We start from the raw sequence: 22,340 nt of genomic DNA on the forward strand, positions 1-22,340 counted from the left end.
GGGCAGTGAGGACACCTCTGAACTCTGTAGAATACGCAGGGGGGGAGGTTGTGGGCATCCTTTTTTATACTACTGTATCAAGTCTTTCTAAAATGTCGGCTCCTGCTTGAGCAAGCCTACTGGGTTCACATATAACATTTGGGATATACTTGAAAGGGAAAAAACAGGATGCCAAAACAATCCTTGTGTATCCAGTGGCTGGTTGCTGAAGTATCTTGCTTTTGTTCTACCAGACTTCTCTGTCTGGGTGCAGTACCAGCTCCAAACTGTATAATTGTTCGATGTTGCGGGTCACTAGTTTTACTGTAGTACAACACACACACACTACCTTCCATCCCCCAAGCCACCCCCCCACCCCGAGCCTACCCTGGGAAATGTTATCCCATTGATGGAGGGAGAGGGAGGGGTGCCAGAAGCCACCCCACCACTAGCTGGTGCCAGTCATAAATGTGGCACCTCCAGGCCTCCACTTCAGAACACTTTCTGAACCTGTGGAATATCAAGAGGACTGAACCAGCTGACTGTCCCAAGAGGAGCCCTGAAGGACTGCACCTGCTTCCTCCTGTACCTATGGAAAAGAAGTGGCTCAAACGGTCAGTTCAATGACCTGTTGTGTGGCTATAAGCAGACGACGAGCTGTAAGAGGTGTTTTTCTGGACGTTTCTGACCACTGGTAACTGGACGTGGACTGGACCCTGCTGGTGGCCTCCATCTGACGTCCTGTCCAGTAAGGTCCTGGGGGCTTCAGAAGTGTACTCCGGTGGTGGGTTGGGACTGAAAAGATGAAATTGTTTAGTGTATCCAACTCAGTCTTTACCGTGGTCAGCCTTAAATTGCAGTCCAGGTCGTGATCTACCACAACCATTGACCTTCATAAGCACTTAGTGCTTTTTGGTGCTATTTTTACATAACAGCTTTACAAAGTCATATCTTTTGATGATGATGTATTTTCATTTTATAATTGTTTGAGGGTCATGAGGCATATTAAACTGAATTTTAATCATATCAATTTAACAGTTGGGAGTTGAAGGCTTGAAAACGCTCAGATACCTACCTACAATTGCAGTTCGTTTTAGTGGCATTTCTTTACATTACTATTAGGAAGATGGCAAACGTTTAGAGAATCTGGATGTCTGTGAGGCAGCACTTGTGTTATCAGTACCCTAGAAATGAAAATATTTTACTACTCAGTGATCAAATTGTGAGATGCTGTAACAAGAAAGTGTAGCAGTTATTGGCATAAAATGCCTTTTTTGAAAGACGTTGATAAGCCAAAAAGTATTGCACAATCCAAATTGAAATACTCTGTTAGGAAACGAAAAGGTTGAGATCTTCTGGGAGGCTGGTGCAGAGTAAAGGTAGTGGGAAGAGTCTGAGTGGAAGAAGACAGTGGAAAATGGGTGCATACAAGAAGATGTGCTAGGTTTTGTGTGGTAGCATGTTTCATTTTACAAATGCTAAAAATGGTCCTGTTTTAAAAGTTGCAGGTCAGTGATGTGGACATGCAGGACATATTGCATGCGTTTGCAAGAGTAGAAGAAAGAATAGTGTAAATGTGGTGACAGGTGATGAGAAAGGGATTTATAAGGAGGAAGGGTGAAATGCTTTGAGTTTGTTTTTACATGGTGCAGATAGCTTTGACGAAGAGTGTTAGGATATTACATTTGCACTCGGGTGATGAGTAATGGGTCAATACTAAGGATTCTTACAGTTTGCAGTGTTATTCGAGCCTACTTTTTGGAAGATTTGGAAAGATCAGACTAGTTTCCAGCGATGTCAGTTTGTGGTGATATATTGGTACTAGAATCAATATGATGGATAGTTTTGTTGGCAAATTAGATTATGGCAATAAAGATGTGAGTGTAAATGTGTATGTAGCCAGAAAATGGATAATCAGAATTAGAAGCACCAATGTGAGTTAATTTGGTTCTAAAACCATGTACTCAAGTACAGGGTTTTTCAATTATAAAAGAGCGAAAGTTTGTTAAAAACATGATATAAAGTTGTTGGGCATGGTGGAGACACTGTCTTTTTTACATGATGGGGAACATTAGAAGAATCTAAACCTGATTATGATGAAAGGTTGAACTGTTATAGTATTTTGGGGAATTTACCATTCAATTTAAGAGCTGAACTTTTCAGTTTGCTTTACCAAACAAAATGTGCATTGGTAGTATTAACCTGGTGCCGTGTACAGTGTGATTTTCAGTTGTAGAGATTATTCAGGAGGAAGAGGAGAACTTTTGCTTACACTTAAGCCATGATCACTGTTTTCCAATTGGGTGCGTCTCCGATCCCAGCGTGTATAGCCACTCCTCACTCAGCATTACAAGTTTTAGTTCCTGAAATCGGAAATAACTACTTGCACTCTGAAATGCTCGGAGCGGTATCCCTCCCAGAAGGAGGTTCCTGGCAACTTGTAATGAGGGCTTTAGAGTCTTAACAGTACCAGATAGATGACCAGCCACCCCATTATCAATAGTGATAATTTGTTATCCATACTGGATTGGATGTCTGTTTTTCTAAACTAAGTTTTCATTCAGTATATCATCTGAGTGTTTTTCACTGTCAGTCTCAGAATCTTAAGGCATTTTTGGTGTTGGACGGAGGGTCCCAATTTTGTCTGATGAATTTTGAGTTAACATGCTCAAGAGTTTTTAATGTCTTATTTGTTTTGAGCTGTGGAGGGTCATGTTCCCCTCTATCGAGGATGACATTGTTTTGGAAAACCGTAACACAGGTTGTTGAATTACACGTAGCAGGACTAACCATTTTGGGTGAAAGAGGGAACATTTAGGACGGGCAAATGTTCATTTTGCCAAAGCGGAGTATTTGAGACTTGTAGTGTTGAAGGAGGGAGTAAATATTCGTACTGGTTTGGATGAAGTGATAGCATTCCATCTCCTAATTGAGTGGTTTCTTGCAGGTTTGACAAATTTAGGGAAAATTTTGCTAGCAAGAAAAGTTTGAGAACTGTGATGAAAAGTTGGGTGAACAACAGTGTCACAGTTGGTTTGAGTGGGTAACTGGTTAGACTTTCATAGCATCAGGCTTATGACAATGACTTAGGCTGTTGTGTGATGTTGTTGTGTGATAGTGTGTGCTAGTAATTCTAGGATGGAAGCAGTGATCAAAATTAAATCTGACCATGGTAAAGAGTTGAAGTTAGATTTTGCATCACTTTATGGTCAGTTGAGCAGTCCTGTTCTGTTATAAAATAAAAAACATGACCTGTGTGCGATGGAAAAGTTTGAACCATGCATTTGGGGAAAGAAATGTGTTTGTGTAAGGATCATAAGCAGTTAGTGGATTTTCTTATGGAGTGTACTTGGGGTGTTCCAGTATCTCTTTAGTAGACTAGCTATTAAGTTATTTTAATTACATTTCATGGTTAAATACATTCCTTGTGACGAATGCTCAAAAAGATGAAGGTCTAGAAAAGCCTACGGACAGTGAAGCAGAAAAAGTGACTATGGAGAGTGACAATTATTTGGTGGCATTTGTGGATAATGATTATGGTGCGTTGTTGTATCAGAAGAGGGTGTTCATGGTAGAGGTGGGGAAGGGTCAAGATGAAGTTGTTGGTGGTTGGCCAACAGAGAAAGGTTTGTCAATTCCATATTGGAATGGAAGTCAGGAGCTACTATCTTTGAAGCTTCAGCAGCCTTTTTTAGGGTGAAAAGTTTGTTCCTGCATTTGGTTTGAGATCTGATTTTGAGAAATTACCACGTATCTCATTTAGGAGCAGTATGACTAAAAATTATTTGTGTTGGTATTATTGGTGGTCACCATAATAGATGATGTAGATTTGTTGTCGTTTTAAGCAAAGATTTCCAGAGGGACATTGATCATGTGACTCTCCACCACTGTAATTTCAGGTGTTCTATGAAGAAATACTTGCATTAATCTCAACTGCAGATGCTTGCTTAGGGCCAAAAGGCCAAATTTCAGTCCTGCTTTACCATTTATAAGCCATCCGCGCCTGTTTCCGAGGCCTCTATACTAAGTGACTTATAATCTAAGTAAACATCCGCACTTACAAGCACATATTCCCCTTGTTCATAACCCGTGGTGTGTGTCTTGTAGATGTGAGTGTAATGTTACTCTGGAATAGCACAGTAGAACGTCAAGGGTGGAATGTGAAAGGACAGCCTGGAAAGTGAAGGGGTGTGAGCGAGTAGGAGTTTGAATGGGAGAGTCACTTGGCAGTCTAGTTCTTGGGTGATGGGCCTGTGCTGCTTTCCTGGATAATTCTTACTAATAACCCACATTCTTCTTACCAAAAGACACAGGATGTAACATTTTCCTCTTTTTCCGCCCTCCTGGACTCCCTAGAGAAACCTTAAAAGCCATCCATTAGTCCTCGCAGGTAAGTTGCAGATAAACATTAAAAGCGGTACACTGCACAATTCAAAATTTACCTCATCTTCTACCATTACTACACTACTGTTTGGTAGAAAGTCCCTGGTGTCCTGTTTTCTAAACCTGCAGGAACTGTAGTACCCACGCTGGAAAAGAAGTGGTTTCAGGCTCCTAAAATCAGAAATATAAAGCACTTGTCAGTCTCTGCAACAATGGGAAAATGATGGAATCTGAAGACGTTCAACATTGATTATTCACACTTTATGTGAACAGCAAAATATTGCTCTGTCCTACGTCTGTCCCTTCTTCTATAAGCATGCCAAATTTTAACTTCTTCTTCATCTACCCCTTGCAGTATGGATGCTAGCATCGTCTCCAGCTGAACCTAACCGAAAGCTTTCCTCAAATTACTTTACACAGACATCCCAAACAGTTTAATATTGACCTGATATCTACATACCGTACAGATGGTTCTTATTCTTTTATATCTGAATCCTCTTCTCTGTTTCCATGGCAAAGTCATTCCCTATCTCAGCCTTGCCATTTATGCAGTTCTCCACCTCCTGTTTACCCCCTTTAATTTCTCTCTGAAACAAATCCTCCAGCTCTTCTCCTTCATTCTCCCTCTCTCCATTGTCTATTCCATCCGACCCCCACACCTCGGCTCTACAGTTGTTCACTCCCTCGCCCATCGTCTAATTATTTTGTGACCCATGCCCAGTGCAAGTTTCCTCGAATGGTAATCATTTCAGGTAACGTCTGTTTTAACCCCTTTTTCTCCCTAATCTGTCTAGTAACCCAGAACATTTTGTTGACAAAATGGGCTTCGGTATAAAAAAATCTTTTTTTGAAAGCTCACTCCATCTTAATGCTCTTCTATTCTCCCCATGAAGACTAACAACTCCTCGGCTGCGCCTATGTCTGCCAGTGCACATGAGGCTGCAAGGCTCTTTTGCTTCCCCTCACCTTTTTGACCTTCCCTTCTCTACTCCTCCTTCTTTAAACCTACATCATTCCTGTGAAACAGTACCCAGGAAAACAATAGAAGGCCGTGTCCTTCCAAACTTGGCAAGGTTGATATCTCACATAAGAGCACTTTCCCTGACCCTAGTACTCTAAGCTGTACCCTCCTTCAGTTGTAGCTCTACAGCCTCTAACTGCACTGTTATCGATGTCCTTATGCAGGATCTGGACCATGATATTCTCTTCCTAACTCAGATTTGACTAAACCAAACCCCCTGTTCCCTCTAGGAATTCTTGTCACCTCCACAACTACTCCACCATCAGACACGATCGTCTGGGTAAAGTGTAGAGCATGGTTGCTATCATCCACAAAAGTACTTTATCCTGCTCACTTTTTTCTCTGGTCTCTTACTTCTAGATATATCTCGCCTATTATCATCCTTTCAACCCATAACCCTTTAACTCATAGAGTATCTGTCTCCGTCTGTAAAGTTGTATTGCCTATCTCCTACTTAATGAGCTGCAAGCCATGCTGTGTCTCTTCTCGTCACCATATTTTTTTGCTTTCTGATGCAGTCACTCCAGCCTTTCTCACACACTGTCACAAGTCCCTCCTAACATGCTACACTCCTTCGCCCCTTTAGGTCTGGCTTGACAGCCCAGCTGCCTGCTGCTGTGTTGCTACCAATTCTTTCACATATACACAGTAAGCCTTGGTCCACCCGGAGGAAAATCACTTTATCACAGCCTACTATTGGCTTTTTGTTGTATTCCACCTTTCCGGAAGTGCTTCCACTGTAATACACGAGGGATTATTTTACCTCTGAAAAGTAAATTTATTCCTTACACTATTTTTCACATTCATGTTTTATCTCCTACTTTCATTCTGTACGGAAAGAAATCCTTTTTTGCTATTCCCTTTCCCCCCCTTCCAACGATGGCAGGCCTTAAGGCCTTAATGCGATAAACAGCTTTATGCATGTACATGGCATTCTTGAGCACCTGTGTTTACATGCATTGGCATATTAAATACAGACCACTGAATGTTTTAGATGTGTTGTTGGTCTTTGTAATTATAACGTACATGTATTTAGTGCGTTGCATAGCTGAAGTCTTTTCTTTTTACTTACCTGTTAGGATGGTAACAGTTATGTTTCACTATCTGTTCTCAATACTCTGGTCCCTGTCGAACGGAAAGCTGTGGCCTAATATTCTACTTTGGCACTATTTCAGTGTTGCACTTCCTAACGAATTGAGACGTAATCTCACCACTACACGTTTTGATGCATTTTTGTATTGGAAACTGTCTTGCTTGCATACTTCGGCCCTACTATACCTCAGTACCCCTGTTTGCTACTGATCCATTGTAACTCCCCTCCTTGACTGTATGTACAGTGCTCTCAAACCTGTATCTAGAGGAGCATGAGCTGTGCTATACAAGACAAAAGAGCATTAGAGCAGATACGAGGAAGACCAGACGACTGCATCAGAGCTGCGTGTACAGCAAGCGCGGCACATGCGCAGACTTCGCCGGTAAAGGCAGGCCTGCCCTATATGTGCCCCTCAATGTAACCGCTTCAGACTCAGCCCCAACCATCCGTTTCCTCCGAGCTCGAACGTCTCCAGCAGCAGCTCCTTTACGTGGTTGTGCTAGCTCTCAAAACACGTTTTGTGGTTGTACTCCTTTGTTTTTTTTTGTTTTTTTCGCTCCTTTTTTTTTTTTCTTTTTCGATAACGACGGATGTATTCGAACGTTTCGAAGCACTGTGAATTCTGGGGACTGTCACAAGAAAATCGGTTCCAAAATTTAGGCCTGAATGTCTGATGTCACGGTAGGCATTTTTTTGTGACTTGTGATGTCGTCTTCCACATTTACTATTTCTGCACAACGCTGTGTTGTTTTATGCCTTCACCAGGATATGCTGTTCTGTGTACATTTATGCGCATGGGTTGGCAGCTAGGAGCCCACGCTTTTTGTGCACGTCTTCCTCTGTCCTTCTACCGCTTTCTTATTGGGTCCTACTGACATCTGATGTGAACCTATGTCTCTAGATGTTAAGGTAAGGTTAGCGTTCAGTAAGCTTGGATCTTCTTAGGCGAAAAACTTTTTCACGTGTGTTTGAAAGCCCATTACGAAGGAAATAACAGCTGCAAAATTAGCTCGAATGTTAAAGTGCTAGCTGCAGAAAATTGTGTTTAACCTATAGCTTACAGTTTTGATTCATGGCTGGGAAAGTGTATAATTTCATCCTTCTCATTTGGTTTGGAAACTAGAAAACACTGTGTACCAGTAGGCGTCACTCAGTGTATTGGCGCGGCATCACATTTAGCATTATTGTTGTCCTTGTTATACCGCTGACAGTGGCTGGGTACAAAGTATGCTTTTAATTGGTTAGAAAGTGAAACATCCATCTTCATTTACTGCGGAAGTGGTGTTTCGGGACCAATCAAGTCGAAGTCATTCGGTGTAGGAACGGGTTGCAGTTTTCCAAAGTAATCTGAGTTGGCAAAATTGCCCTTTAGGCATGATGGCTTTTAGATTACAATTTCTGACCAGTAAGGTTCCTAAAGATTTGGTAGATTCAACAGACGTAGGCAGAAAATCAGCAGTAACTCCTTTCAAAGTAGCTTCCAGTAAAACATCTTGCATGTTCAAAGGCATCACTTTCGTTTCAGATGGCAGAGTTTTAGGCTCTGAGCAGGGACTAAAAGGTTTTGGCGCTGTGGGGGATCAGATTGGCCCCTTTATTATTGATATTACTGTGTGTAATTAATGTTGTAATGAGATCTTGCTTGGTATATGAACTGCTAGCGACGCGGTGAATTCTGTCGAACAGGGACAAACAATAGTGTTAAGTAGCGTATGAGGCCGTGCCATGTTCACACATCCTGGGCACCTTCTGTCCCTGCATCCCTTATATCCCTTGTCAACCAGGTAGCTGTTCTTCTTGGTCGTTAAAAAGATGCGGTTGAGAGGCACAGCACTTACTGCATTACAAGCTGCGCTTGCCTTTGGGTAGCTGCCAGATAACCCTTTGGTAAATGCTTCCAAAGTTTTGCTGGAGATGCAGAAGCGCCCTCCTTCCAGTCTATTTAAGGAGCGGTGGTGACGGTACCCGCCCTTCAGCCGACACCAAGTAAAGACTGGCGTAGATTAGATGAGCGACAGAGGCTTTTCCGCACGTGAGAAGTTCTGCGCACAAATCTCTGGTAGCCTACCTAACTACAGCCGTCCTGTTTTCAGCCCTTCCCTGGCCCTTGGCAATGTGCGCGCGCTGGACTCCTCCCAGGTCAGAGTACAAGGCTGGAGCAGGTGGTGTAAAGCACCGTGCGCACAGGCAGAGCCGGGAGAAGAGACGTGCAAGGGTGGGGGCGAATAGTCGCTTGGGAGCCGGAAGTCGAAACGTCAAAGGCCCAAGCGTGATCATATGATAATTGACAAGAGTCAGTGTACCCAAATGTGTGGCGGCAGGTGTCCTTCGTTTATCTAATCCAGGTCTTTGTGGGCTCCTCGGTAATTTCTTACTTGAGGCAGCTTTCTCTTAGGCTTCAGATTATTTCTGAAAAACCAACAGTTTAGTTTGGCGATAGGGATAAGTTATCATAACATCAAGACCTTGTGTGTTTTATGTATCGCCTAATGCTGCCATTTGACGTTTCCTCTCCTCTTCAAGACAGCTGTTGCTATTAACCAAATTGAATATAATCAATCCATCAACTAAACGATTGACCATGGCGCCCTACAGGACACATACAGATGCAGCTGCCAGCCTTAACTCTCTATACCGTCTTGCATTTAGAAGTGCTTTTCTGCTAGTTTCGAGGGATTTGTAGAGCAACTTCCTTATCTCTCGCTCCTTTCATTTTAATCTAGACAGCTGTATTCACTTTCGTTACATTATAGGGAATGTGTGCTGGTTGATGTATCACATATAGAGTGATAGATCCCAACTCCTTATCAAACAATCCATATTTTCCATTTACCCTCCCCCTGCCTCCCGCGTTAACATGTAATTCTTAGAAGAATTCGTGGTAGAGGCAGCAGCTGTATTCACCTGTGTCCAGTCGTAGAATCTAAACAACTGCTGGATAACGCCCACTGACAGGTCTAGTTTTGAGACTAGTGATCCTAGGACTGTCCTTAAAAGACATGTGTCCCTTATTCAGTCGTCTCTCACATAAGCTTCACTGTACCATTCGCTGCATACTCCTAAGATCAGACACCTTTCTTGAGACACACTGGATATTTATACTGGCAGAGGAGGTAGCAATACCTTTTGTACGGTTTAACCCCTTCGCTGCCAGGCCTTTTCCCCCTCGGGTGCCAGGCCTTTTTTTTGGCTATTTGGGGCAGGGCACGCTTAGGCCCTCATAACTTTTTGTCCACATAAGCTATCCACGCCAAATTTGCGTCCTTTTTTTCCAACATCCTAGGGATTCTAGAGGTACCTAAACTTTGTGGGTTCCCCTGAGTGAGACCAAGAAATTATCCAAACTACAGTGAACATTTCGTTTTTTTAAATAAAATTGGAAAACAGGGCTGCAGAAAAAGGCTTGTGGTTTTCCCCCTGAAATTGGCATCAACATATGGTTTGCAGTGCTAAAATCACCAGCTTCCCAGCTTTCAGGAACAGGCAGACTTGAATCAGAAAACACAATTTTTCAGCACAATGTTGGCATTTTACTGGGACATACTCCATTTTTACGATTTGTTGTGCTTTCAGCCTCCTTCCAGTCAGTGACAGAAATGGGTGTGAAACCAATGCTGGATCCCAGACCCCTAAACATTTCTGAAAAGTAGACAACATTCTGAATTCAGCAATTGGGTAGATCCTACAAGGGTTTCCTACAGAAAATAACAACGGAAATAAAAAAATATTGAAATTGAGGTGAAAAAAACAGCAATTTTTCTCTATATTTTACTCTGTAACTTTTTCCTGCAATATTAGATTTTTCAAAGCAATATACTGTTACGTCTGCTGGACTCTTCTGGTTGCAGGGATATATAGGGCTTGTAGGTTCATCAAGAACCCTAGGTACCCAGAGCCAATAAATGAGCTGCACCTTGCAGTGGGTTTTCATTCTATACCGGGTATACAGCAATTAATTTGCTGAAATATAAAGAGTCAAAAATAGGTATCAAGAAAACATTTGTATTTCCAAAATGGGCACAAGATAAGGTGTTGAGGAGCAGTGGTTATTTGTACATCTCCGAATTCTGGGGTGCCCATACTAGCATGTGAATTACAGGGCATTTCTCAAATAGACGTCTTTTTTTACACACTGCCTTATATTTGGAAGGAAACAATGTAGAGAAAGACAAGGGGCAATAACACTTGTTTTGCCATTCTATGTCCCCCAAGTCTCCTGATAAAAATGGTACCTCACTTGTGTGGGAAGGCCTAGTGCCCGCGACAGGAAATGCCCCAAAACACAAAGTGGAGACATCCATTTTCTCAAAGAAAACAGAGGTGTTTTTTGCAAAGTACCTACCTGAGAGCCGGCACCTAGGGAAACCTACCAAACCTGCACATTTTTGAAAACTAGAGACCTAGGGGAATCCAAGATGGGGTGACTTGTGGGGCTCTCACCAGGTTCTGTTACCCAAAATCCTTTGCAAACCTCAAAATGTGGCTAAAAAAACACTTTTTCCTCACGTTTCGGTGACAGAAAGTTCTGGAATCTGAGAGGAGCCACAAATTTCCTTCCACCCAGCGTTCCCCCAAGTCTCCAGATAAAAAATGGTACCTCACTTGTGTTGGTAGGCCTGGTGCCCGCAACAGGAAATGCCCCAAACACAAAGTGGACACACAACATTTTCTCAAAGAAAACAGGTGTTTTTTGCAAAGTGCCTACCTGTTGATTTTGGCCTCTAGCTCAGCCACCACCTAGGGAAACCTACTAAACCTGTGCATTTTTTAAAACTAGAGATCTAGGGGAATCCAAGATGGGGTGACTTGTCAGGCTCTCACCAGGTTCTGTTATCCTTTGCAAACCTCAAAATGTGGCCAAAAAAACACTTTTTCCTCACATTTTGGTGACAGAAAGTTCTGGAATCCGAGAGGAGCCACCAATTTCCATCCACCCGGCGTTCCCCCAAGTCTCCTGATAAAAATGGTACCTCACTTGTGTGTGTGGGCCAAGTGTTTGTGACAGGGAAGAGCCAAAAACACGTCGAAATTGAGGGGAACCAAAGTGGGTCCTAAAGGGCAGTTTGAAAAAAAAACATTTTTAGGCTGACAAGTGCCGCATACATTTTATCAGTATAGATGAGACAATGCTGGGTGGTAGGAATTTTGTGGATTCCTGCAGATTCCGGAAGGTTCCATCACAAAAATGTGGGGAAAATGTGTGCTTTCCAGCAAAGTTGCAGATTTGCAGGGCATTGTGGGTAATGAAATGGTGTGGGATGCATGTGAAGCACACCACCCTGGAATCAACTAGATGTTTAGTTTTCAGATGTGTCTAGGTCTTGTGGATTTTTCTACATGGCAGCTTCCCAAAGTAAAAAAAAAAAAAAGTGCAGCCCTCACCATTCCAATTGGGACTATTTTGAGAGTTACCAAGCTCTCATGGCCCAAATGTAAAACAAAAACCCCAAATAATCAAATGTCCTCTTGCTTGCCATGGGATAAGATGTTTTAGTGTACGGGGGAGAGCTGAATGACTGTTAGCCCCTTCAGTTTGGGTGGGGGCATAACCAGGCCCATACTGGTTGGTAGCCACCACCCCACTATTTTCTTTTATTGTTTTTATTCCCTGGCATCTAGTAGACTTTCTGTCCCCCCGGGGTGTGGATCGGAGGTAATTGCCCAATCTGCCCACTGGTGGGCAGAACAACTTTGGCCCCAACCTCTTATTTTGAAAAAAAAAAAAAAATGCACCTTCAAGACACCTTTTCATTATTCAGATCTAGAGATCACACAAAATGTAACTTTGGTTTTTGGTTGGAAGTGTCATCATTAGAGCAAGGTGTTCCCTGTCAGCTTCAGCTGCTAAACTCTGAGTCCCACTAGAAGGCATATCCATAGTAGGGCGTTCAGATGATTTATGAAAGTGTTCACATCTACTGCGTTTTTGGCAGTTAGTTGATGCAAGTCTCTCCCGGGACTGTATGATAATACAGTACAATACAATAGGCTAAGTTCTAATTCATTTCTGATAACACCTGTCTGCCATCCGGACGCTGCTGGCTTCACTTGGCAGGATAGGTGTGCAATGCCTAAGGAAGGCTTTTGCCCATTTCTGTAGTTTTAGGACAAGCTGGGCTAATGACATTCTATCAGTCTTATCTGCCTGAGGATCACAACTGAGGCGCTATAGTTGTCACAGTATTAATGTCAGCTAGACTCTGAGTCCATTCGGAAGTCATAGCCATAGTAGGGGTTCAGTTGATTTATGAATGTGTTCACGTCTGCTGCTTTTTGGACAGTTAGTTAATGTTCCTCAGTCTACATATTTAGCTAGGAGCGCCTTCCGTTTTTAAGTAGATTCTCTAAGGGATTGTTGAGGACCTACAGTGTCACTTCCTTCAAGTAAGCAGTCTTAAAAATAATAGTATAATGGAGTGCTGTATGATTTTAAAACATCAGCTTCTGAGTCTATTATGAGAGAAGATCCTAATGGCGAGTGCAGTATCTTGCTTCCCAGTGTAACTTCCATTAGCTGGATTCCCCAGAAAAACAGAGACTACTTTACATGCCTGCTGTAAGCAATTGTGTTGACTTTCCTCTTCAGCACTGTAAGGCAAGTTCAGACTAGCCATATTCAAAAATATTTTTGGATAAGCCCATGTATTTATCTGGACATTGCCTCCTCTATTTAACTTTACCATTCTTTATAATCTCATCAACTGATGAAAGAGGAATGGGGGTGAGTCACTGCAGGTTTTCTTAGTGATTCTTGCGCTCCTAGTTCTTAATCGGTTTACATTCAGATGACTTAGTTGTTAACCCCACTTTCTGTTTACCAGCACCCTTAATATACATAGAGAAAATAGATCTTCAGTACTAGAAGCTGGAGGGCATGTCAGGATGTTTGATATGGGCATGGCAGGCGACCCTTGCCTGTCCTGGGAGCTACATTTTCTTATAATGTTGTACTTTGCAAAAATAATTTGTCACATCCCTTGGTGGTCAAAATTCACCATCATGGTAAAAGAAGGGAAGCTACGATTCAGATTACAAAAGTCACTAAAGAGTAGCTTTTTTCAGTGACTGGGAGCCATGATGGTGGCTGGGTCCTGGCAGCCCTTGGGGTCGGGTGGGGTCATTATTAGGTGGACATCTCTTTTATGCTTTAGTTTATATTTAGGGCATAGCGAAGGAGAGTCCCCCCTCCCCCCCCCCCCCCCCCCCCCCCCCCCGAAGTACTTCACTTTCAGAAATAACTGCAAACCTTTCTTATTATAGACGAGCATTGCAAAGCTCATAGGTCTGGCATTGGCTGCCAGCCTTTCAGCTTTGTCAGTGCTTGTTTTGTTTTGAAATGGTTTACACAAAACCTTATTGCAAGAGAAGTTTCCAGGGATGGTGCTGAAAGCAATATTTACTTATGTATTTATTTATTTATGTTTTTAAAACTCATACATTTATATTGTAGTCGGTGGCACTGAAGGAAACGGTTTTGTATTTGGATGTGCTCATTGTGAAAGGCCAGAATGCCATTACTCACAGTGAAGTTAGCCAATGGCTGTCTGAAGTGGCCTATATATAAATATATACATTTAATTTTAGTGAAACCAAAGTGCCCTTGCTAACGCCGAACGTAATGTCATAATCACTCTGAAGTAAATGTTAAGAAGAGGTGAAAAGCTTTATTTTCCTATATCGTGTCGGTCTCTCCAAGCCACCTCGTAGTACCTCTGTCAAACGTCGCTGGCATCTGTCCTCACTCAACATTTCAGTGGGTGAGGGGAAGGGGTAGAACAGGACGGGAGGAGAGAAAGAAAAACGGCAACACAAATATGCTATTTACACTTATTACACTTACACGAGAAAAGATGATGCCATCTAAAGACTGAAAGTATAAATACATGATACCTAACTACAAGCCCCAGCGGATTACACCAGGAAGATCCCGTGATGAATGGACAGCATCATTTAAATTAATATAAACCCTTTCCTGGTTATGTATTTTATTCCAATATCATAATAGAGCGCGAATCTTGACTGTTCGGCTAACGGAGTTAAACAGTGTAAAATCATATAGGTGAAAATACGGAAGTACGCCTGATGTTGCTTGTGATGCCCTGGCCCCTCCCTGCCTGCTGTTGCAGATCTGCACAGCCTTCAGCCTACCTGAGCGTCGCCTAATCTCCCGGGCCCGGCTGGGTGTTGGCAGGACGCCCTGCACGCTGCCACAGCCAGTCTTGGGGCACAGCTGTTCAGTGCCTCTAATTGGCCGGAAGTGTGGGTGGGGGGCACCAGCGACGCTGGTTAACAATTAACGCATCTCTATCTGCGCTCCAAGCAGCCCCGTCTTGGGTACGTGTGCAAGTGTGCCTAGCTGGCGTGTTTACCTGCTTTGTCCACCGCCACCTGTGCAAGCCTCCGTCACTCCTCCCTCCATCAGAAGCCTAGCTCTCATCAGGAGCAGGGTCTCGCTGCCATCCCTGGAAGAACAGTGTTGTGTGCTCCTCGTCTGGTCGCGAGGGTTTTATTTGGCGGTCTAAAGCAATGTCACGTGGCGCTCATTTTTCCTCGGATTCAAGTTTCTGCGTGCAGTCGGCCGTATTGAAATCCTGTGACATGGGAGCAGTAAATGCATCGTCATTTCTATGACCTTTTCCTATGTAATTTCAGAACAGGCGTCACTGGTTTTGATCCCCAGGTGCGTGTCTGCGAGTAGAGTGCCTTCATCGATTGGTGCTGAGCAGCGGTGTCACCCATGATACCCAGAGAGGGAGCTCCAGGCTTAAGGTTTATAGCCTTAAAGTTGCTGAAAGCATGGTTCGTGGAAAGGCCAGGACTTTACGGCTCTTCAGAATTAAAAATGGTTGTCTAATGATCTATATGAGGCTGAAACGATTACATTTACGATCTTCCTGCAAGAGAGCAGAGTGAAGTTAAGCAGGGGGCGGAATAAATGACCTCCTTGGGATTGGAGAGCAGTAATAGTAACCTTAAAGATAATGGCGATAACAGTGGATATAGGTGAAAGTAGTTCTAAATCTGAAGGGCAAGAGGAGGGCACTTGTAAGCATGTGGCTGAAATTAATGGCATTCCGGGCCCGCTTCCTGGTGGTCATAAGGTGTATTAATGGCCTCTTGAGCTTGTGGGGGTGTGAAGTCCACCATATGCAGGCTTTAGTTATTTTATCCACACAGTATTCCAGGGACCGTTTTCTCAAAGCTTTCTGTGGTCTCTATTATGAGCAGCTAACTTCACAAGTATTTAGAAAACGTAGACCGCCAGTGACCATGTGTGTCTGTCACAGGCCCTCTGTCCTGAATGAAGAACATCAGTCCATCTGCAGTATAGAGTAGAAAGGGATGGAGATGAAAGGTCGTCCACTGTACTCTACAACTGTGCACCCTTTGCCTAGACACTTTTCTCCCAACCCCAGTAAGGACGACCAGCAAAGATGGCTGCTGCATGGCCAGATAGTTTCAGCTACCCTCCCCAGGGGTTGCTCCAGTGAGTGAGAGTTAGAGATTGTTTTACCACCATGCATGTTTCCCTTAAGGCCCACAGATGATGTCCGATTGAGTACATTTTTGTCAGCTAATTGGCATTATTGCACTTTTTTCCTTCCTAGTCCCTGTTATTTTCTGGGTGCTCATTCCCCAATCTTCCATTACTCCCGGGGCATCTCAGAGTTTAAAAGGCTGGTATTTCAGCTTCCTTGCAGTTCTGTTGTAATGTGTATTGTACTGTAATTGCACTAATATACTTGTTACTATCCTTTACGAAATGTTAAGCTTTGGGGGTCCCTACATTTTGGTTTGCAATTGTCTCAGCCAGCTTGTCCATATTCTTCTCTCTACATAATGTGATCAGTTATGTCATGATTATTTAGGGCACATTAATGGTTGTTTAATACCTGCCATCAGCCGTTTTTACCCCAGTTGTAATAATGTAAGTTCTTGGAAGCAGACTTGTGAATCCTTTTGCTAGCTGTTGATATAGCAGAATCAGGATTTATTACTGTGCATCTTTGTTACACTCTACTGTACTAAAACTGTGGGTAACAGTAAATAATGGACTCATGAGAGCTCGCCAATTAGAAGAGGATCCATGCTTTCAGTCTCCACTCCATGGAGTGAGTCAGTAATGTGATTTCTGCTTCCTAGCAGATAAGCTTCCTCCATATTGGCTATAAAATAGTCTGCAACAAGCGATAACATGGAGGCAGAGGAAACTGTTATGACCTACATCATCAAGTTTTTAAATCCTTCTTTCCAAATTTTCTGCAATGAAAGAGTATTTTGGACCAGACTAATTATAAAGCTAGTTTATTAAATTGAGCGATCAGACTCCGATTGGCTGAGAATGAGTGAGCTCCCCTTTCAGCTCTTTAACAAAGCAGCTAAAAAAATCCTGTTCGTCTGCAGCTATGTAGAATATATTGTAATATCATTAGTTTATTTCACATGATTTTTTAAAAGACTTTTATAAGCACATCTACCTTTGATTGGTGTGAACTGTGTCGTATTTAGAGACTACTATGTAAGGCCTTTTGATAAAACAAGAAATGGAGTGGGAATCGACCAGTGGAGCTTTGAGGAGGGTGGTTTCAGGGTAGCGATGAGTAAGGAGTCTATCGCGTAAACCAGTGGGCCATTACATGAATGAGTAACACAACCAATGAGCATTTTCCCTGTACCTACTCCAGCACTTGACTTAGCTCTTCCTTGGCTTTGTCTCCAGATCCAGTTGAAGAAGGTTAAGTGGGAAAGACAAAATGCGCAGGTTCCTGAGGCCCGGGCATGATCCAGTGCGGGAGAGTCTGAAGCGGGACCTCTTCCAGTTCAACAAGGTAAGCCGAGAACCTGCATACATTGTCCTCGGTGACGAGCTGTTGCTCTGCACCAAAACTGAATGCACGTTTGGATGCTGAAGGTTACAAACATTGTCAGTGTACTTGCAGTGCCCCGGCTGACAATACAGGGAGTGCAGAATTATTAGGCAAGTTGTATTTTTGAGGAATAATTTTATTATTGAACAACAACCATGTTCTCAATGAACCCAAAAAACTCATTAATATCAAAGCTGAATATTTTTGGAAGTAGTTTTTAGTTTGTTTTTAGTTTTAGCTATGTTAGGGGGATATCTGTGTGTGCAGGTGACTATTACTGTGCAAATTATTAGGCAACTTAACAAAAAAAAATATATACCAATTTCAATTATTTATTATTACCAGTGAAACCAATATAACATCTCAACATTCACAAATATACATTTCTGACATTCAAAAACAAAACAAAAACAAATCAGTGACCAATATAGCCACCTTTCTTTGCAAGGAACACTCAAAAGCCTGCCATCCATGGATTCTGTCAGTGTTTTGATCTGTTCACCATCAACATTGCGTGCAGCAGCAACCACAGCCTCCCAGACACTGTTCAGAGAGGTGTACTGTTTTCCCTCCTTGTAAATCTCACATTTGATGATGGACCACAGGTTCTCAATGGGGTTCAGATCAGGTGAACAAGGAGGCCATGTCATTAGATTTCCTTCTTTTATACCCTTTCTTGCCAGCCACGCTGTGGAGTACTTGGACGCCTGTGATGGAGCATTGTCCTGCATGAAAACCATGTTTTTCTTGAAGGATGCAGACTTCTTCCTGTACCACTGCTTGAAGAAGGTGTCTTCCAGGAACTGGCAGTAGGACTGGGAGTTGAGCTTGACTCCATCCTCAACCCGAAAAGGCCCCACAAGCTCATCTTTGATGATACCAGCCCAAACCAGTACTCCACCTCCACCTTGCTGGCGTCTGAGTCGGACTGGAGCTCTCTGCCCTTTACCAATCCAGCCACGGGCCCATCCATCTGGCCCATCAAGACTCACTCTCATTTCATCAGTCCATAAAACCTTAGAAAAATCAGTCTTGAGATATTTCTTGGCCCAGTCTTGACGTTTCAGCTTGTGTGTCTTGTTCAGTGGTGGTCGTCTTTCAGCCTTTCTTACCTTGGCCATGTCTCTGAGTATTGCACACCTTGTGCTTTTGGGCACTCCAGTGATGTTGCAGCTCTGAAATATGGCCAAACTGGTGGCAAGTGGCATCGTGGCAGCTGCACGCTTGACTTTTCTCAGTTCATGGGCAGTTATTTTGCGCCTTGGTTTTTCCACACGCTTCTTGCGACCCTGTTGACTATTTTGAATGAAACGCTTGATTGTTCGATGATCACGCTTCAGAAGCTTTGCAATTTTAAGAGTGCTGCATCCCTCTGCAAGATATCTCACTATTTTTGACTTTTCTGAGCCTGTCAAGTCCTTCTTTTGACCCATTTTGCCAAAGGAAAGGAAGTTGCCTAATAATTATGCACACCTGATATAGGGTGTTGATGTCATTAGACCACACCCCTTCTCATTACAGAGATGCACATCACCTAATATGCTTAATTGGTAGTAGGCTTTCGAGCCTATACAGCTTGGAGTAAGACAACATGCATAAAGAGGATGATGTGGTCAAAATACTCATTTGCCTAATAATTCTTCACTCCCTGTAATACAGATACATATACCTTCCACAAAATGCATCTTGCCACGTTCGATCACCTCTCCCTGAGAAACCGAAATGTTAGCAGTGAAATAACACTGTCCTTCAGCTAAGGACCTGTTCTCCAAACGTGCATGTTAGCAAAACGAGGCCTCCTAGCTTTGACCAACTTGCTGGATACAGAGGCGGGTTCAAGTACCAGAGTGTGGGCCACTTAGAGCAGAGAGAAAGAGCTTCAGAGGAGGTGTACAGAGGTGTTTGTTTATTTTGATGGAAAACTAACATTAAGATGCTGGTTGTTGTATTGCATTGCAAAATTAATATCGCACTTACTAACCCTTTGTTGGGCGCTGAAGCGTGCCTCCGTGGGTAGCATGCTTTACCATACAAGGTGGTTGGTTTGGCAGTATGTTGTCTTTGTTGTGATCCAGCATAGGAAGTGTTTCCATGTGTTGCATGAGGGCCACCAAGGTGTGGTTATCGTATTATGGGACGCAGCGCCTAGTAGTGTGATGGATGAAAAATGTGAGAGTTAGGCATGCAGTGTAAGATTTTCAGTAAGCTGGAAGCTTTGAGCAGGTAAGAAGCTCTCTTCTATGGTATTTTTTTATGTTCATAGTTCACTCAACTTGTTACTTTACAGGGTTGTCCATTCTGAGACATTGTGTTTAAGTTTTTCGTCCTGAGCAGCAGAACATGACTCCACAGACATCAGCACAGGTGGTGACCGGACGGGATGCGCACAGAAAGCAGATTAGTGATCTGTCTCTCTCTCCATCCCTCCTTCTCCACCCCACGCTATACTTCCCCCTTTCTGTTGCTCTCTAGGGGCGGTGAGTTTCATTCTGTGATGGAACCTGAGCGCTCTCCTTTCTCGCGGGCTCTGCCCATTCTCAATGGCACATAGACGCTGTGTGCTCCTGGGATACTTTCGCCCATTGGCGCCGTGCCTGGGTTACCAGCATCACGTGATGTGCAGTCTGTTTCTCAATAAACCTTCCCAGAGTCTGACGCCAGACTTGCATATCTTGTTACCACCCCGTACCTCCTCTTGCTCGTTCCCACTACAGGGGCCTGATGCTCAGTTTTGTTGCGATTTCTCGGCAATAATCTTGTATATGGCTTCTAGATAGCGCCTTTTGCCTGAATCACGCACCGTTTGAAGAGCTGTGCTCACCTGAAAGGCGTTATTTCCTTTTTGGTATGCAGGCTGTGTTTGTTTCCTGTTCCCAGCACGGGGCAGGTCCGGACCGGCACCCGAAGCCGAGCCGACAGGTACCTGGCAGGGAAAGCTGCCGGGCTTGTTGCTAAGGTTTTTCGAGTTGTACTCTCGCTGATAGTGCAGGGCTCGGAGAGGGCTGTCGACACTGAACAGGTGTGGGGAGCTTTTTTTTTTAGTTACTCTCTGCTGATGACTCAGAATAAGGTTTCATTTGCCCCTAAATTCAGCAGCCATTAGAAATCAGCTGACAAAAATGGAATTCCAGTGCAAAGCTATCCTCATACCATGCACTACTATAAATGTATGCAGTCATGTTTGTTCGGACCGAAATAGAAGTAAGCGTGTCAGTTACTATGGACATATTTCTTTCACATTTTCAGAATCCTAATTTAATTAACCGTAACCCCCCCTTGGTCCATATTTCAGTTATCTCGTCATCACCCTTAGCTACAATTTCGAGCTGGAAAACAGTTCTGTGACACATTATTTGTTTTAAGCCCAATTAGTTGTGAAATGCATCTCATAACATTCAAAACCTATATTTAAAAATGGCAGCATTAAAGGTATTGTCCAGTTTAAGTTGCAACACGTGAAACGTTCACTTCTCAATGATGAAGAATTGCAAAAATTGTCAAATGTAGCTTTTTTGACCCACTGGGGCATCGTTCACTCAGTGCCGCAATTAAGAGTTTGCTGATGGATAGTATCCTGGGCAAATCAAGTGAATGTAGTGTTCACTTTGAAAGGTTAGTCAGCAATGACAGCACTTTAGTCTTTTTTTTAATGTCCTTTTGAAACCGTCAACACAAAGACCTGGCTGAAAATGAACTTTGATTGATGCCTACCCTGACTTTGAGGTTTCACATGCTCATAGTTTAGCATAGATGGTTATTCAGGGAAATACTCTGTATCAATGATACCTTTACATTTCCACAACTGTTAGTGGCTTGTGGACATCAGAGTACAAATGCTTCTAATAGACACATGCAGATTCCTTATAACACACTTTCCCAGGTGTCTTACTGGATCCCGACTTTTTTTTTTTAGCCATGTTCAGTCGCTGGTACTAGGTTGTTTCCATTGACATTGTGAGTGGCATTGCACACCTCTGCTGGAAGAAATGTGTATGGAATACTCTGGCGTAGGTGTGACATCTGTGTGCATTTTTTCCTAAGCCTTCCCTTAATCAGGATCCAAAGCCTCTTGTGATTTTTACCTGGTATGGTTTTTCAACTCTCATCATTTTATGCTTGAGAGTTGGGCAGGTCTTCTTCTTGGGTTTTAAACCTTGTATATCTGATATAGACGGATAGCAGCAGATTCCTTACCTTAAAATTATCCCTAGGCGTCAGACTGAATCCGGATTTTTTTTTTGTGAGCAGCACTCCTGCGTGCCTCTAGGTGGCATCGTTTGGTTTCATCTTGCAGTCGCACAGGAATCTACATTTTGATAGTCTCTACCAGATAATACCGAATGTATGTAACTTCTTCAATTGGTAACCTCCTTTATCGATTACAGATTATCACAAGGATTGTCTGTGGTGTTTCTTAACCTCACACAGTCTGACATAGTGTCCTCTTGGTGCCCACATGCAACTAAACACCACACTTAAGAGAGAGGCCAAACTTAAATGGTGCCATCTATGAAGCTTATCAGATCCCCTTACAGAAGTAGGACCCACTTCCTCTCCCAAGGCCATTTTCAGAAGCATAAGAATTAACACAGATTTCCACTGTGAATGAAGAGGAAAATGTCTGAAGAATGAATCTGCTCTTCTCCGCCTCCTCTGCTGCTTTTTCGTAACCCCTTTGGTACTGTAGCCTCAACATATTCAACATTCTTCATTACAAGCAGTTCACAAGAGGCCACATAGCCATATTTGTCAAGGCCCTCTATTACTCCTGCTCTGGTCATCACATTGCCGTGTGCATCAGATTCTGTCGACTCCAGATCAGCATGGTTACTGTGGCCCCGAGCTACACTAGCATCTCCCACTTTGACTGCTTTGCCTTCAAAGCCGGTCCTTCTGCCTCTACTGAAGACTGTCTTGCTTCAGCATATACTGCCTTGCACAAAACTAGTATCTCCTGTGGATACTAAATCACAGCTGTTAATGGGGCTGTACGATC

The 22,340-nt window shown here is 43.1% G+C and overlaps 1 protein-coding gene across 3 annotated transcripts in view; it reads left to right on the top strand.

Annotated features, from left to right (window-relative positions):
* LLGL2 (LLGL scribble cell polarity complex component 2) overlaps positions 1-22,340 on the top strand; it is a 624,825-nt gene that overhangs the window by 77,271 nt on the left and 525,214 nt on the right. For all 3 annotated transcript variants that reach the window (XM_069200160.1, XM_069200158.1, XM_069200159.1), the window contains exon 2: positions 17,197-17,305. In XM_069200160.1, coding sequence (XP_069056261.1) covers positions 17,231-17,305 — 75 coding nt within the window. In that variant the 5' untranslated portion in view covers positions 17,197-17,230. The remainder of the gene's footprint in view (positions 1-17,196; positions 17,306-22,340) is intronic.

Source organism: Pleurodeles waltl, chromosome 7 (assembly GCF_031143425.1).
Source record: "Pleurodeles waltl isolate 20211129_DDA chromosome 7, aPleWal1.hap1.20221129, whole genome shotgun sequence".
Classification (NCBI taxonomy): domain Eukaryota; kingdom Metazoa; phylum Chordata; class Amphibia; order Caudata; family Salamandridae; genus Pleurodeles; species Pleurodeles waltl.